The 15,593-nt window shown below is 38.9% G+C and overlaps 2 protein-coding genes across 3 annotated transcripts; both read left to right on the top strand.

The window, feature by feature from the left end:
- Positions 1–2,309: 2,309 nt before the first annotated feature.
- Positions 2,310–6,822, top strand: dap3 (death associated protein 3). Its single transcript, XM_026939693.3, has 13 exons — positions 2,310–2,469; positions 2,935–2,976; positions 3,229–3,351; positions 3,475–3,576; positions 3,671–3,779; positions 3,928–4,020; positions 4,251–4,381; positions 5,260–5,340; positions 5,703–5,870; positions 5,971–6,030; positions 6,151–6,240; positions 6,420–6,537; positions 6,621–6,822. Exons 1-13 carry the CDS (start codon positions 2,467–2,469, stop codon positions 6,704–6,706), a joined length of 1,206 nt encoding a protein of 401 aa, XP_026795494.1. The 5' UTR covers positions 2,310–2,466; the 3' UTR covers positions 6,707–6,822.
- Positions 6,823–9,347: 2,525 nt separating this feature from the next.
- On the top strand, positions 9,348–15,532 carry gba (glucosidase, beta, acid). Of its 2 annotated transcripts, none has more exons than XM_026939691.3 (11): positions 9,348–9,497; positions 9,595–9,686; positions 9,973–10,164; positions 10,739–10,885; positions 11,592–11,725; positions 11,825–11,997; positions 12,430–12,667; positions 12,847–13,071; positions 13,485–13,648; positions 13,870–13,986; positions 14,404–15,532. In XM_026939691.3, exons 1-11 carry the CDS (start codon positions 9,481–9,483, stop codon positions 14,507–14,509), a joined length of 1,605 nt encoding a protein of 534 aa, XP_026795492.3. In that variant the 5' UTR covers positions 9,348–9,480; the 3' UTR covers positions 14,510–15,532. The 2 variants fall into 2 exon arrangements, with proteins under 2 accessions (XP_026795492.3, XP_026795491.3); XM_026939690.3 differs by having other exon boundaries at positions 9,970–10,164.
- Positions 15,533–15,593: the final 61 nt, after the last annotated feature.

Here is a 15,593-nt window from a genome sequence, read left to right as displayed (position 1 = left end):
CAACATTTATGCACCAAAAGGACATGTTGGAACTCATGACAACTTTGATATACTGCCTCCACTAGGTTCTGAAGGAAATTGCCTTGGCAATCCATAACAAAAGAAAGTAGATCTGACAGTTATATATCTATCCTAGGCTCTGTGACAGAGGGGAGGGCAGCCATGCCACCTGGGTCACTCAGGTTGACAAGAATGGCCAGAGGACAAGGATCTTATATAGGCTACCCTTGTGTGGTCACAGTTATGAGGTGATGACTTTACTATTTCAATTCAGCAAGGAAATGTGTTATTTTAGTTGCCATAGAAATTATATTTGATGTATCTCTTTCAAAATTTTATTTTTTATTATGTAAAAATTCTTGATGAGTTTCAAACATTCTGCATGACTTGGCATATACTCTATATAACGGAGGAAATTACGCTGAAAATTTGAAAACAAAATAGTAACATTCCTCTTAACCATTATAATATCAACTAGCTTATGAAAGCGACAAAAATTCCTTTTTAGGCTAATAACAAAACTCTTTTATTCTTTTTTATCCCTTGCTTTTTCATCCTGTAGGTCTTTATTTATTTATTTATATGCTCTTTCCCAAATGACACATTTGTGGTCTTGTGGTCCTTGTTTGCATGTGCCTTCGAGGCCGTAGCATGTTCTATTTCTCTTTTAGGGATTTAGAAGGGTGCTCACTCTATGCTTTGTGTTCTCACTTTATCTTCTGTGTCCCTTACTATGTCCTTTGGTGAAGCCCACTCAAAAGAATAGGCACTCAACCACACAGCCGATATGGAATGATGTCTGGAAATGTAAAAAGGTTGTGTCAATCTGTTTATGTTCTTACAGTGTGTGAACATGTCTGTATCATGTATATGATATTATATAACGCATCACAACGAAAAAGGAAATCCTAAACCTAACAAGCCTCAGTCGATAGTGTTTTTTTGGCAGCTGGCAAACCAGCTTAAGATATATTAATGCCAGCCACGGGGGCAGTCGTAGCCTAATGGATAGAGAGTCGGACTTGCAACCCGAAGAATCTGAAGGTCGTGGGTTCGAGTCTCAGGTCCGGCAGGGATTGTAGGTGGGGGGAGTGAATGACCAGCGCTCTCTCCCACCCTCAATACCACGACTGAGGTGAGACCCTTGAGCAAGGCACCGAACCCCCAACTGCTCCCCGGGCGCCACAGCAAAAAAGGCTGCCCACTGCTCCGGGTGTGTGTTCACGGTGTGTGTTTGTGTTCACTACTGTGTGTGTGCACTTGGATGGCTTAAATGCAGAGCACAAATTCCAAGTATGGGTCACCATACTTGGCCACACGTCACTTCACTTCACTACTGATCTGATATTGAACATATCATTTTTATCCACTGATCTTCCATATCTACATTACTACACATCTGCATATCGTAACTACATTAACAAATTTACACTTCGAACAAAAGAAGACGTTTTGTAAATTGATTGCTTGGCTTAAGGGTTTCGCTTTGTTTTCAATCATATTATTTTAGTTGTCATAGAAATATTTGATGTATCTCTTTAAAATTATTATTTTTTATTACATAAAAATTCTTGTTCAATCAATATTTAAGATTAGAAACCACCAGATTTGTGTACAGAGGCCATTTTTGCTGAAATAACCCCTAATAATTTTCACTCCACAATTATGTAGATCAGAGACCAGTGCAAAACCTTGTTGAGGGATTATCAAAGACTGGTAGGCTAGTTTAGCATGTCAGAGTTTAGCCAGGAGACTTGCTTGTTAAGCATTACAAATGTAATAAGGTTAAAAGGTAAAATGAGAAGTGCCAGTGACCTAAACAACAAACCTTTACTTGCTTTGCAAACTGCATGGGTTCATTCATGTTATGAGGCAAAATGAGCAGTGCCACAGGGTGAGTATATAAATAAATAAATAAATTCAACATTTCATTTACAAATTTAACATATTCAATCAGTCCCATTTGTGTGCAAATTTGTGTTCATGCACATGAGTGGCAATGGCATGTGCCTTGCAAATGTGTTGTGTGTGTGTGTGAGAGAGAGAGCGAGAGAGAGAATTTTCATTCTACATCTTCTCATAGTCTGGCCCATTCATTTTCTATGGCTTTATCTGATATCATTAAGGTTTATGCCAGTCAGAAGATGAGATAAACCATAATTATGACAGAGGAAAATAGCAAATTGGCGGACAACACAACACAACAACACAACACAACAACACAACACAACAACACAACAGCAGGACTCATGTTATTGCGCAGCCGAATTTTAGGTTGCTCTCCAAAACTACTCTCTTGCCTGGTGATTCGTGACGTCACCCCCCTCCGTGAAACAAACATGGCGGCGCCCATCAGCGTGTGTATGTGACAGGACGAAGCCTTATTTCTCCACTTCTTGTCATCGTTAACAGTCAGGCTTGTATGAATTAGTATCTTTGTGGATGGTGAGCAGCTCCTTTTGAAACATGGTAAGCAGCTGTAACCTCATTCGTTTATTTTTTTTAGTTTTTTTTGTGCTAAGCTAACATGCGTTGGCATTAAAGCGTTAGCTAGCAGCCGGTTTGTCTGTACCCAGTCAAGGTTAATTGCACATTTTGCACAAAAACAGATAGAGGTCGGGGAAATTGTCTGTTTTTCTTGCCCCTGATTTTGAGGAAACGCGACTGAGAAGATAATCTGCTATAAAAGAGATGCATAGCAAGAGGCACAGAGACACAGTCTGACTTGTTAGCTATGTATCAAGAGTGCTTTATGAGCAAATGGAAATTAAATGAATAAAGGTGTCAGTCTGATTTAACTGACCTAAAAGAAGAAATATTGGGAATGATGTTCGTTGTGTATGAGCAGTTTTACAGGAGTAATTTACTGTGATTTCAGAACTGTGATAATGTGTTAAAGGCGTTGATCTAAACTTGAATGTGTATTTCTTACAGAACCTGAATCTCCCAAGACTTTGTCACAGATTATGTGTAACTGTAAGTGTAAAACGTTAACTTCCTTTTGTTTCTTGTTCTTAATTTACACTGTTCTTTGTTCTTATTCAAAAGTACCTCAGTGATCAAGTTTTATTATCACATGCACAAATATGGTGTACAATATGCAATGAAATTCTTTCTTCTTACTTACTGCAAAAACTGTAGACATGAATATAATCATCTGTGTTATCTTCTTCCTACTATTATTATTATTATTATTATTATACTACTGATCTATGGTGTCCTCTTTAGGCATCTCAGACACGTCCACTTCACATCAGTGGTAATGGGCAGCAGCTGGATAAGACTGCAGTGGCTGTAGATTCTGATGTGTCGAATCGTTTCTCCATTTTCAGGACTTCAGAGAATGATCCGGTGTGTACAGACAGCCTAAAATCTCCAATTGATTATTACATGTTCTCTCGTTTGTCACTGACATGAAATATGAAGATGTGACTTGCTCTTTATGCCTATTTCTCACTCTGATCTACTTCACAGGCATGCCATATGGGGCATCATGCTGGTCAGTACTACACCCTTCCTCCTGCACATGTGCGCACAATGTTTCCCCATGGCTTGCCTTCACGCTTCCAGATGCAGGTGAGCAGCTTTCTTGTGCATCCCTATGCAGAGAAGAAGGAAAATATTGAGTGATGATTTCACAAAATATCATTTGTGTCTGCTGTGTTTGCAGATAAAGACATTTAATGAAGCTTGTGTTATGGTGAGACAGCCAGCACTGGAGCTCATCTCTTATTTGAAAAGAGCAGACTATAGCAAACCTGCCGTGCGCTATCTGCTCTGTATCCTCTCACATGCACCATTTCTAAGTAGATTTTTTTCTTTTTAAATACCTCTAAGTGTATATGTCAGTTCTGTTTAAACTCCTATAGTCCTAGAGCTACTCCTTATTCTTCCGTATGTTCAGTGTGTTCCTTGACAATGTATTAGATGGAGAGACCGGCTGTGGGAAGACCATGTCTCTGTGCCACGCGCTGCATTTCTGTTCCACTCAAGGCTGGTTGGTTCTGCACATACCAGATGGTAAGGAACTCATGCAGTCAGTCACCTGATGGAAAAAAGCATGAGATAAACAGACACCCAGTGTTCTTCTATTTATTAGTAGCTGAATGTTTGCAAGGAGAATGCTATACCTGGTACTTCTCACCACTTTATTTAAGCAGGTTAAGTTTAGTTGGGAACAATTGTCATGTCCATGTACACTACATGTACATTTAAATTTGTTCTCTCCCTTTTCTCTTTTCTCTCTATAGCTCATTTGTGGGTTAAAAACTGTAATGAGCTGCTTCCCTCATCATCTCGTCCAGGTCGCTTTGATCAGCCAATCCAGGCCTCCCAGTGGTTGAAGAATTTTAAAATCACGAATGAGCATTTTCTGTCTAAGGTAATTAATAACTAGGCAATTAAGGGAAGGTAATTATTAATAATTAATCAACAATCAAATTGAGCCTCACAACAAGTAATCAGTTATTGTAATGTTAGTAAACTAGTTTTGAGAAGGTTGAATGCTGACTAGATTGACTATAATATTTTGGTATGGAGTTTTCTAAGAAGTGTTTGCCATTTCTGAACATTGGCTACTTTTATATGTAAGGAATAACACGACAGACCATGTGGCTATACGAAAAGAATCCATGCTGGGGTGGTGTAAAAAGTTTATTATTTTCATGTAACAGCACAGTCTGGAGTGTGTTACTCTGCTTATAGCACAGTGATTTGTGAAAGATTATAATGTTTAATTTATTAATAATTGATACATAACACTTTTTAATGGTTTATAGTTAAGCTTTAATGTTGTGGAACATCCGAGAGACAAGTTAGTTTGTTATAGCTGCGATAGACAGTCATTCCCTCATCAGCATGTCCTCTCTCATCTCTCTCTCTCTCTCTCTCTCTCTCTCTCTCTCAAAAAACATGAAGCACCATGACTTATGAAGCGCTGACAGCTGAGACTGCTTCCATAAATGTTAAATAAACATTTCCTAACAAAAAAAATGGCAGCACATCAGCAATTATACAATTATCAAATTTCCTTTGATAAGCAACACATTTTTAAATCTGTTTATTATTAGTCTTAGATTATAACGTATTACAATGAGCATGTTATTGTAAACCTATCACTCATGTTACTGCTAAAACTACTGTACGAGCCGAGCTGTTACACAGAAATAATTCATACCTTCTGACCAATCAGATTCGAGCATTTCAACGTGCTATGGTATACATGCCTTTCAGTAACTCATTGTTAATTGCTGTTGACAGATAAAGACAACAAAGCGGTATGTGTGGACAAAGAGAGAGAGTACAGAAGAAGGACGGCCTTTAGGAGAACTGGTTAATCAGGTCAGGTTTTTATTTTTTATTTTTTTAATGATCATTCCTCATCATCTCATCCACTCTTCCTGCTAAACTAAACTTGATTTGCTTAATATTGTGTAAGAATTGTATTAAAATACTTTTAAAATTAATGCATAGGAGTTCTAATTTGTTCTACTGGGGTCATTTTTTGACATAGGACCATCTGTTATGTCTGATGTGTGTTGAGTTGTTTGGGAGCCAAAAGACAAATGTCCATCCTCTGACAGATAATAAAAATTCTTGAATCAAATCCTTTTGTTTCTCCTCATGGTTTCTGCCTTACTGTTGATTACATGATGCTCTAGATGTTATATCATGGTTTGCATTTCCGTCTGATTGGTTTTCAGGGTGTGACTCGTGTGAAGAGCAGCAGTGACGTGGTAGGTGCGTTACTGCGTGAGCTGAAGCTGCAGGTTGGAAGTGCTACAGATGGAGCTTTCAGACTGGCTGTGGCTGTAGATGGAGTCAATGCTCTGTGGGGCAGGACAACTCTGAAGAAGGAGGACAAGAGTGAGGTACAGCACTTTCCCATACATGCCTCCTCAAAGGCTCTTTGAAGTTACATCACTCCATTAGTATCTAATGTTAACTCTTTACATCACATCTTTATCTCAGGTGTCCGCAGACGAGCTAACGCTTATTCACAACCTGAGAAAAATGCTGAGGAATGACTGGGTAAATGTTAATACTCTACCACTCTTCACCATAATTATTATACTATTAAAAGCAATATTATATATAATATTGTTGGCTCTATTTCCTCATGTTCAGTTTATTTCTTTTCTTCTTTCTTAGAGTGGAGGAGCCATTCTTACAACGCTGTCTCAGACAGGGTCTCTGTACACGTCTCGCTCTGATTACCTTCCAACTCAGCTGCTGGGAGAGGTGTGTAAAAAGACCATTATTAATTAATCATTAATAATCAGTCATTTAAGAGGATCCAAGAATACTTTCATGCTTTTACACTCATGTCCTACTGTTATTGTATGTCAGCTGATTAGAAATAGTATAAACTGTGCAATACAGTATCGGACAAATGAACAATATTTTACATTGTCTTTTAGGTGGGATTTGATAAGATGGACCCATTTGTGCCAATCCCAGTTTCGAAATACAACGATCAGGAGTTTGAGAGCTGTTATCTGTATTACATGGACCGTAACTGGCTGCAGCATCCTCACAGTAAGTGGCTGTAAGTGGCAGCAAACATACATTCACATTTATAAGTGATATTAAAGGAAACCTTTGCTTTCTTTTTTTTGCAGGTCAAACAGAAGAAGGAAAGAAAGAACTCATTTTTCTCAGCAACAGAAATCCGTCCATCTTGGAAAGACTGTGTGCCTTCCTGTAATAAATGTTCCCTCCGTTTTGCGCTCTCTCTCCCGTCTCTGTCTGTGTAAAATTATCCATGATACAGTCCACATATGCCACTGCTGTCTTTAATAATAAAAAGCCTTTGAAGAAAAATTGGCCCATCACATTAGGCTCCTTCTTCTCACACCCAAGCATAAAGCGAGCAATGTTTAACATTGTACAAAGCACATTTTATCAGTCAAGGATTAGGTATATTCATTGTGCCATAAGGCATACTCTTAAAGACTAAAACTGTAAATATCTTTTTATATCAATATTATTATTTGAGAGAAACCGATCAAAGCTGGCATCTCCTTGGGATATTTAGGAATGTAAATGTCCAGATCAGTTCTCAATGGGGTCTGTGTTTTCTGGGAGAAAAAAAAATTATTTCAGTGTTGGAAATCATAACCCACCATTATCTAAGTTTTTAAGTTTATAACTGAGGTTTTATAGTTAGTCTGGTCACTTGAACTGAATGGGTTTAATCCAAACATCAATAACTCAAAATGAATAAGGTTTGGTCGTCTCGGGCCTGTTGATGGATGGTTCAGGAATAATAAAAAAAACCTTTACAGCTCCAGTGAATAACCAAAATATTATGGCACACATTTATATAATGAGTCTAACTGGAATCGTTGGATTATGTTCATTAAAAATAAATCTGTTTTGAGGGGAGTCTATGAAATTTATCTTACAGTGAAAGGGGTCCCTGCCTGGAAAAAGTGAGAAAGGGTTTAGATGACACTTTGTATCATTCCATTTAAGAAGAAAAATTGTGTGCAGTAATGGAAAAAATAACATTCTGAATTTGTAAGACTTGTGTTGAGGAACTTGCATCTATATATATATTTTTTGTGAATACATATTATATATACACCGATCAGCCATAACATTATGACCACTGACAGGTGAAGTGAATAATATTGATTATCTCGTTACAATGGCACCTGTCAAGGGATGGGATATATTAGGCAGCAAGCGAACAGTCGGTTCTTGAAGTTGATGTGTTCGAAACAGGAAAAATGGGCAAGTGTAAGGATTAGAGAGACTTTGACAAATTGTGATGGCTAGATGACTGGGTCAGAGCATCTTTAAAACGGCAGGTGTTGTGCGGTGTCCCGGTATGCAGTGGTTAGAACATACCAAAAGTGGTCCAAGGAAGGACAACCGGTGAACCAGCGACAGGATCATGGGCGCCCACTGATGCGCGTGGGGAGTGAAGGCTAGTCCGTCTGGTCTGATCCCACAGAAGAGCTACTGTAGCACAAATTGCTGAAAAGTTAATGATGGCTATGATAGAAAGGTGTCAGAACACACAGTGCATGGCAGCATAACTATGGTACATGTCAAAGTAACAGCCACATGAATGCCAGGACCCAAGGTTTCCCAGCAGAACATTGCCCAGAGCATCAAACTTCCTCCGCCGGCTTGACTTCTTCCCATAGTGCATCCTGGTGCCATCTCTTCCCCAGGTAAGCGACACACATGCACCTGGCTGTCTAAATGATGTAGAAGAAATGTGATTCATCAGACCAGGCCACCTTCTTCCATTGCTCCATGGTCCAGTTTTGATGCTCACGTGACCATTGTAGGCACTTTCGGTGGTGGACAGGGGTCAGCATGGGCGCTCTGACCGGTTTGTGGCTACACAGCCCCATACACAACAGCTGCGATGCACTGTGAGTACTTACACCTTTCTATCATAGCCAGCATTAACCTTTTCAGCAATTTGTGCTACAGTAGCTCTTCTGCAGGATCGGACCAGACGGTCTACCCTTCACTCCACAAGCGCATCAGTAAGCCTTGGGCATCCATGACCCTGTTGCCGGTTCACTGGTTGTCCTTCCTTGGACCACTTTTGGTAGGTTCTAACCACTGCATACCGGGAACACCCCACAAGACCTGCCGTTTTGAAGATGCACTGACCCAGTCGTCTAGCCATCACAATCTGGCCCTTGTCAAAGTCACTCAGATCCTTACACTTGCCCATTTTTCCTGCTTCCAACACATCAACTTCAAGGACTGACTGTTCACTTGTTGCCTAATATATCCCAACCCTTGACAGGTGCTATTGTAACGAGATAATCAGTGTTATTCACTTCACCTGCCAGTGGTTTTAATGTTATGGCTGATGTGTGTGTGTGTGTGTAATATATATATAAACATGGTATGTACAGTATATTAACTAGCATTAGACATAGATATTTGAAGCCTTTGGTAATAACACTGTTGGCTGTTCTATTTGAAAAAGTTCATGCTCAGTTTCTGTAATTGCAAAGCCTGAAAGTGATGTTAGAGTCCATCTCACTTTTCTTACCCTTTACTTTATTTAGTCCACCATGCTGAAAGGCGAGAGGGTAAAACTAGGGGACTATAATTCACATGCAGCGACACTTCTCATTTGTCACTAGCCCTCATTAGACACATGTAGGGCAGCATCCTTTAACACGACGGGGCTGGACATGCAGAACAGGATTTTAGCTTTATCTTCCCGACACACTGTAATAAAGTACTCAAATTTCTCAAACTACTTAATGCACGTTCCATAATTTTAAAAAGTAGTGAACTGATATAAAGGTTTTCTGTATGTTGATGTTTGCGACATCTAGAGGACGGCAGTAATGAAACGCCATCTGTCACGTGACCGTCATGTGACCTCAGACAGCCAAATGATCAGGAAGTGAGACTTGTTTACAAAATGTTGCTAATGGCCGTATATTAGTATGATTGCAAATGGCTTGAGTGGAAAACTACATGTAGCTGTAACTAATGAAGACTGTTCACAGGTAAGCGCCCACGAATTTTGTTCAGTGTGTTATGTTTTGTTGTATTTTGTTTACACTGTTATTCGTGAGGAATATGAGCTGGTGTTTTCTTATTCAGCCAGGTGACCTACAGGGGCAGAGACAGTATGAGGGCAGCAGATCTGTTTATTCTGATTGTTCTTCTAACCGGGACAATCACACACATCAGAGGTTGGTTCATGCATTGCAGAAAACAGTGCAATATTGAATGTAACTATTTAATCTTAATTGAATTGCTTTGTGAATATTTTCTGATCACCAGTAAATATGGTGTGCATCCTGACATCTGACAGTTTTCATCTTGTGGGGGACATTTGGCTGGTCCCCACGAGAAAAACTGCATTAAAAAACAAAACAAAACAAAAAATCAAATCAAACAAACAAAAAAAATCTTGACGTTTTTACTTAAAGAGATTGTGTGTGTGTGTGTGTGTGTGTGCTGAATTTGTCACAGCAGGCAGTGATGAGTGCAAGGCGAGGTCCTTTGGCCAGAGCTCTGTAGTGTGTGAATGTAATGCTACATACTGCGACTCGGTTGGTCATGTCAGCTTGCCTGCTGTGGGCCACTTCCTGTCGTTCCTGAGCAGCAGGGCGGGTAGGAGACTTCAGAGGGAGCAGGGTCAAGTGCAGAAGAACAGCACTGGAGCAGGTATGGGGAAACTGCAGCTGTTAGTAAGCAGTGGATCATCCTAATTTCAGCAGTCTAACACATCTAAGTAACTGTTTGACTGCTTCTTGACACAAAGAAGAAGGTTCATAACAAGGTCAAGTAACAAATAATGAATAGGAGAGATTGTGATATTTGGGCAATACAACACGAGAGGGAGTGTGCTATTGTGAATAACATCATGGAGGAAAAATGTGCTTTTATCAGATATAACAGCGGCTAGAAAGCGTTTCAAGTGTTTCCACAGAGATTGCAGAGTTGTAACTGACTGTGGTGTAAACAGCAGTTTAATATCGTTTACAGACATCAGCTTCCTTCTCCTTTATGCATGACATAAGCCACCAACAAGACTAGCTGTTTTCTGTTCCACATAGAATACATGCACTAAATATTAAGTTAAGAGTGAAGAATTCCATACTATAATTGTGCTGAAGAAAGATTCTGAACTGTAACATTACACATTTATTAGGGCATCATTAGACCTGCTAAGAATAAATCTATAGTCACTATTCCCAGCACTGACCCAGTTTCTCTCTTGCCTGCTTGTCTCTCACAGCTCTCAGGATCACTCTGGTCCCCACAGAAAAGTACCAGCATGTTAAAGGCTTTGGAGGAGCCATGACAGATGCGGCTGCCATGAACATTCTCTCTCTATCGACTAGAGCCCAGGACCAGCTGCTCAGACAGTACTTCTCCCCAGAGGGTGAGAGAGAGAGATGGGGATAATCTGGGGATAAAATTGTGTAGAACATTATATAACAACAGACCTCTGAATACTGTTACTACTATTAATAAGCTGTTACTATTAATAATAATCATTCATATCACTTAGTTTGAGTAAAAAAAAAAACTCAGAGTGATGTACATGTAAAAGATTAAAAGATGAAACAAATTAATTGAAAAAAAAAAGACAAAAGTCACTACAAAAAGTTCCAAAAAACACAAATTAGCTAATAAAACAATGAGTAGGTTTTAACCTGGGTTTAAATCTTCATAGGAATAGGCAGCGTCATCATGACTTTAATTTGCATATGAATTTACTGGTTTGCACTATTTGTTCATATAGTACACAGTAATAGAAGGGATTTATTTATAATTGCACTATCCACTGCACCCAGATGAGGATGAGTTCCCTTTTGAGTCTGGTTCCTCTCAAGGTTTCTTCCGCATATTGTCTCAGGGAGTTTTTCCTTGCCACTGTTGCCTCTGGCTTGCTCAATAGGGATAAATTCACATATTTACAATATATTTTGAATCCATTTATTTCTGTAAAGCTGATTTGTTACAATGTCCATTGTAAAAAAAAAATAAAATAAAATTAAAAAAAAAAAGCGCTGTACAAATAAAATTGAATTGAATTGAAGTAAGCCACGTGAAACAATCACTTTCTGCCTCTCTTATGTTTATAGGTATAGAGTACACTGTGGTCCGAGTACCGATGGCCAGTTGTGATTTTTCAACTCGTCTGTATACATACGCTGACTCGCCTGAAGACTACAGCTTGCTCAACTTTAGTCTGTCTGAAGAAGACACACACATGAAAGTATATAGTCATAGACTATTATAGTTTGCAAATGCATATCTAATTATGTGGACTTTGTGCTTCTTTATAATGTAGTAATTAATATTTAGTCCTTCACAGATTCCCCTGCTGCAGTGGGCACAAGCCCTGTCTGCTCGCCCGCTGTCCCTGTTCGCTTCTGCCTGGAGCTCCCCAGCTTGGTTGAAGACCAGTGGTGAGCTCATAGGGAAGGGCTTGCTTAAAGGAAAGCCTGGGGGCAAAGAGTATAAAACCTGGGCACAGTACTATATCAGGTACATGAACCATACTATTACACGCCCTTAGTCAGGATTATTATCACTATCCACCTTTTTTGTATTCATGTCCAATAGTAGAGTGGAGAATATCCAGCACCCACTGCAATATGTAGTGTCCTTGAGGCTGCAGAATACCCAGTATGCACTGTGTTATTTGAATATGGCACATGACCTATATAGTGAAAAGTGGTTTTGGACACAATAAGTACACTGACTAAATTTTTGTGCTTGATATTCTACTACTTCTACTACTACTACTACCACTACTACTACTACTACTACTACTACTAATACTGCAAAAAATAATAATAACAACTATAATAATAATAACATAATTCCAATGAGAACATGCTCCTAACACTTACTCGAAGCAAATAAATACTGTCTCTTATTTGTTCTTTTTCATCATGAGTGATATTCCTCTCTCAGATTTCTGGAAGAGTACAAGAAGCACAATCTCTCATTCTGGGCGTTGACTACAGGAAATGAACCTACTGCAGGTGAAATAACCAATTACAGCTTCCAGGCTTTGGGTTTCACTCCTGAGCTCCAGCGTGACTGGATTGCTCTGGACCTCGGTCCTGCTCTCCATTCATCCCCATATGCCAAAACCCGCCTTATGATCCTGGATGACCAGAGACTCCTGCTTCCTCACTGGGCCAAAGTGGTAAGCATAGGAAGAAAGAAGGGTGGGATATCATGCATTTTGGATTAGCTGAGATTCCTGTCAGTGTTAGGAGTTAATGGGTATGGCACACATTGAAACATGTAGAAGGATCACAGGAATAAAAAGTCAAGAAGTCAGGTGAGCTCTCTTCATCTTTCACTGACTCTTTCCTGCTGTAGGTTCTGAGTGACATTCATGCTGCTCGATATGTCCATGGCATCGGCGTTCACTGGTACTTGGATAAACTAGTTCCTGCCAAAGTCACACTGACGACCACACATGACCTTTACCCAGAGTACTTCATTTTGGGCACAGAGGCGTGTCCTGGTTGGACAAAACTTGACCGTGGTGTGCGGTTGGGCAGCTGGGAAAGAGCTGAATATTACGCCCATGACATTATAGAGGTATCCTATATTACTTAGTTCCATGGTGTTTTCTTAGGCTTTAATGGCCATTTCTACTAAAGTCTAGTTGCTATAATCCTTAAATTTCATTAAAAAAAATCTGGAGCCAGTGTAGCGAACTGGATTTGCTGACTGTCTGACTTGTAGCTTTGCATAAACACTGTGGTGGCTGTTCCTCCATTTATCTCTTCTTCTGTTGTCTTATTTGTAGTATTTATTAATACCCCTATTAATAAGTAGCATTCTAAACATTCTCAAAGCTTTATTCTCCCATAATTATAGAAATAGATTTTTTATGCCACTTAAAATACATTTAGCGTAAATCCATATTATTTTCTTATACAGACTTTCTTAAATGGAATATGTCTTTGTCTATTGTCTTTGTCTTTTTGTCCCTTCACCCTTGCCTACAGGACCTAAATAACTATGTGATCGGATGGACAGACTGGAACTTAGTGCTAGATATGAATGGTGGACCAAACTGGGCCAAGAATTTTGTGGACAGTCCCATTATCGTGGACCAAAGCAGGGATGTCTTCTACAAGCAGCCGACATTCTACAGCATGGCCCATTTCAGGTGAGTGCACTTTAGATGGTCACATGAATGTTGTAGGAGCTGTGTAGAGTTCAGAAGATTTCATGAGCCACAGGGTTCACTGGCTTTTCATTATAACTAACTAGGTACTTGATGACTTCTTTTACTGGAATGTGATTTAATTTGACTTGTTTAAACTTTTCCTTTTTTATTTTATTTTTTTAAATGTAATTTTTATGTGGATTTTATTTCAACATTTATAGCAAGTTCCTGTGGGAGGGGTCTCAGAGAATAGGTGTGTCCCTTTCTGAACACACCTCACTGGAATGTTCTGCCTTCATCAGACCTGATGGTTCAGTAGTGCTGATCGTTTTAAACAGGTGAGAAAGACCAAAAAATGAAGATAGGGGGATTGGATTGACCCTTTGCTTCTAAATCCAAGCAGTAGTAGCAACAATCGAGGGTCTATATGATCACAATGACTTACACATTTGACCTGATAAACAAAATTCTGCATCCTGTATGCTTTAAATTTCATTTAAAGGAAACAGATTAAATATGTTTATATTGAAATGTGTTTGGCTTTATAAAAACCCCAGTCATTTTTACCATTTTACTGTCTCTCTTTGGTCAAAATAACCTGAATATAATCCCTGTACTATATAAACGTGCTTTGAAAAGATAATCATTAGACAAAATGAGGCAAACACAACTAATTTGTTATATTTTTATGTTTGTGTGTGTGTAGTCTGCAGTTAGTTAACATTATAAAATGCTTTATGTGTGTGAACCTACAGGTCTGATGCTGAGGTGCGATTTGAAGTCTGGGATCAGACCTTGGGATTTCTGCCTGCAAGCGCTCCCCCTCACTCCATCCTCACACTACTGTGGGCTACATCCTAATTACCAGTATTCAAGCATAGCCTTAAGCTACAATCTGTTTATGTCCCTTGACACAGTCATGCAAACGTTAACAGAACAATAGACCACTGGATATTTCAGAGATGATGCAAATAATCATACTTAAAATCATTTCAGTGCTAATCAAACTAACATATAGCCAAAACTGCATGCGGGATAGCTGTCAGGAATCCAGTCCACTAACAGTATTTTGAGTGACACATAGTGGGGGAAAAGAACTTTTGTCTTGACAAAATTAGTTTTTTGAGTTCACAGGGTAATCAAGGCATGATCCTGGGACTGAAAATGAATAATAATGAATTTTGCACTCTTGTACTGTTTGGAACAGTTGGCAGTGATTGATTCAGCCTGTTTTGATTCTGAAAAAGAAAAAAAAAAGATTCTGGAGATTTATAGTCATTATCTTTTCAATTAAAAAAGTGTTATGTGTAAGTGTGAGAGCGTGAAAAAAGGAGATGTGGAAGATTGAATATGCATAATTTGTCATTAACACTGAGAAACTGCATTTACAGTCACTTGAAACTTCAGCATGTGCTTGACCTGCTTTTAATGTGATAATCTGGTAGACAGTTTGAAGCAATGTGTACATAATTGGATGGAAACATTTCCACGAGGTTTTGACAGTAAAGACTGTTATTATCTTAAGAAGACAGCGTTGGTTTTAGGAGGCTTGTGATGTGTTTAAAAATGCATATGCAGTGACAGAGTGCTCGGTCAGAGGAATGTAAGAGGCTACAGTTCAAATACAAACAACAGTAACCTTTGTGATCCACGTCTGACTTTCATTACATGAATTTCATTAATGTCGTTAACAAAGCTAATTGGTATTGCTCATCGATCATACACAAGCATCATGACCTTGTGTATAACCAATAGCAATCTGTCAGGCTGAAAATGTGGAAAATTAGTTTAATTAGTTTATGTATCAAACTGATCACTTTTAAATGAATACTAAAATGCAACCAAAATTAGTTGGGGAAAAAAAAAAAAAGAGAGACTGAACAAGTTTAACAAACCCTCATTTTAACTGGATGCTGTAGATAAACCAACCTACAAAGCATTTCAA

The sequence above is a fragment of the Pangasianodon hypophthalmus genome, chromosome 1, assembly GCF_027358585.1.
Source record: "Pangasianodon hypophthalmus isolate fPanHyp1 chromosome 1, fPanHyp1.pri, whole genome shotgun sequence".
NCBI classification, from domain to species: domain Eukaryota; kingdom Metazoa; phylum Chordata; class Actinopteri; order Siluriformes; family Pangasiidae; genus Pangasianodon; species Pangasianodon hypophthalmus.
The sequence above is the reverse complement of the archived record's forward strand: the minus strand, read 5'-3'. Positions and strand labels throughout refer to the sequence as shown.

Coding starts and splice junctions, on each gene's coding strand:
- dap3 (XM_026939693.3), top strand. Junction 4,382..5,259: donor ATGAGCATTTTCTGTCTAAG/GTAATTAATAAC, acceptor TGCTGTTGACAG/ATAAAGACAACAAAGCGGTA. Junction 6,241..6,419: donor CAACTCAGCTGCTGGGAGAG/GTGTGTAAAAAG, acceptor ATTGTCTTTTAG/GTGGGATTTGATAAGATGGA.
- gba (XM_026939690.3), top strand. Junction 9,687..9,969: donor GACAATCACACACATCAGAG/GTTGGTTCATGC, acceptor AATTTGTCACAG/CAGGCAGTGATGAGTGCAAG. Junction 13,649..13,869: donor TACAGCATGGCCCATTTCAG/GTGAGTGCACTT, acceptor CAACATTTATAG/CAAGTTCCTGTGGGAGGGGT.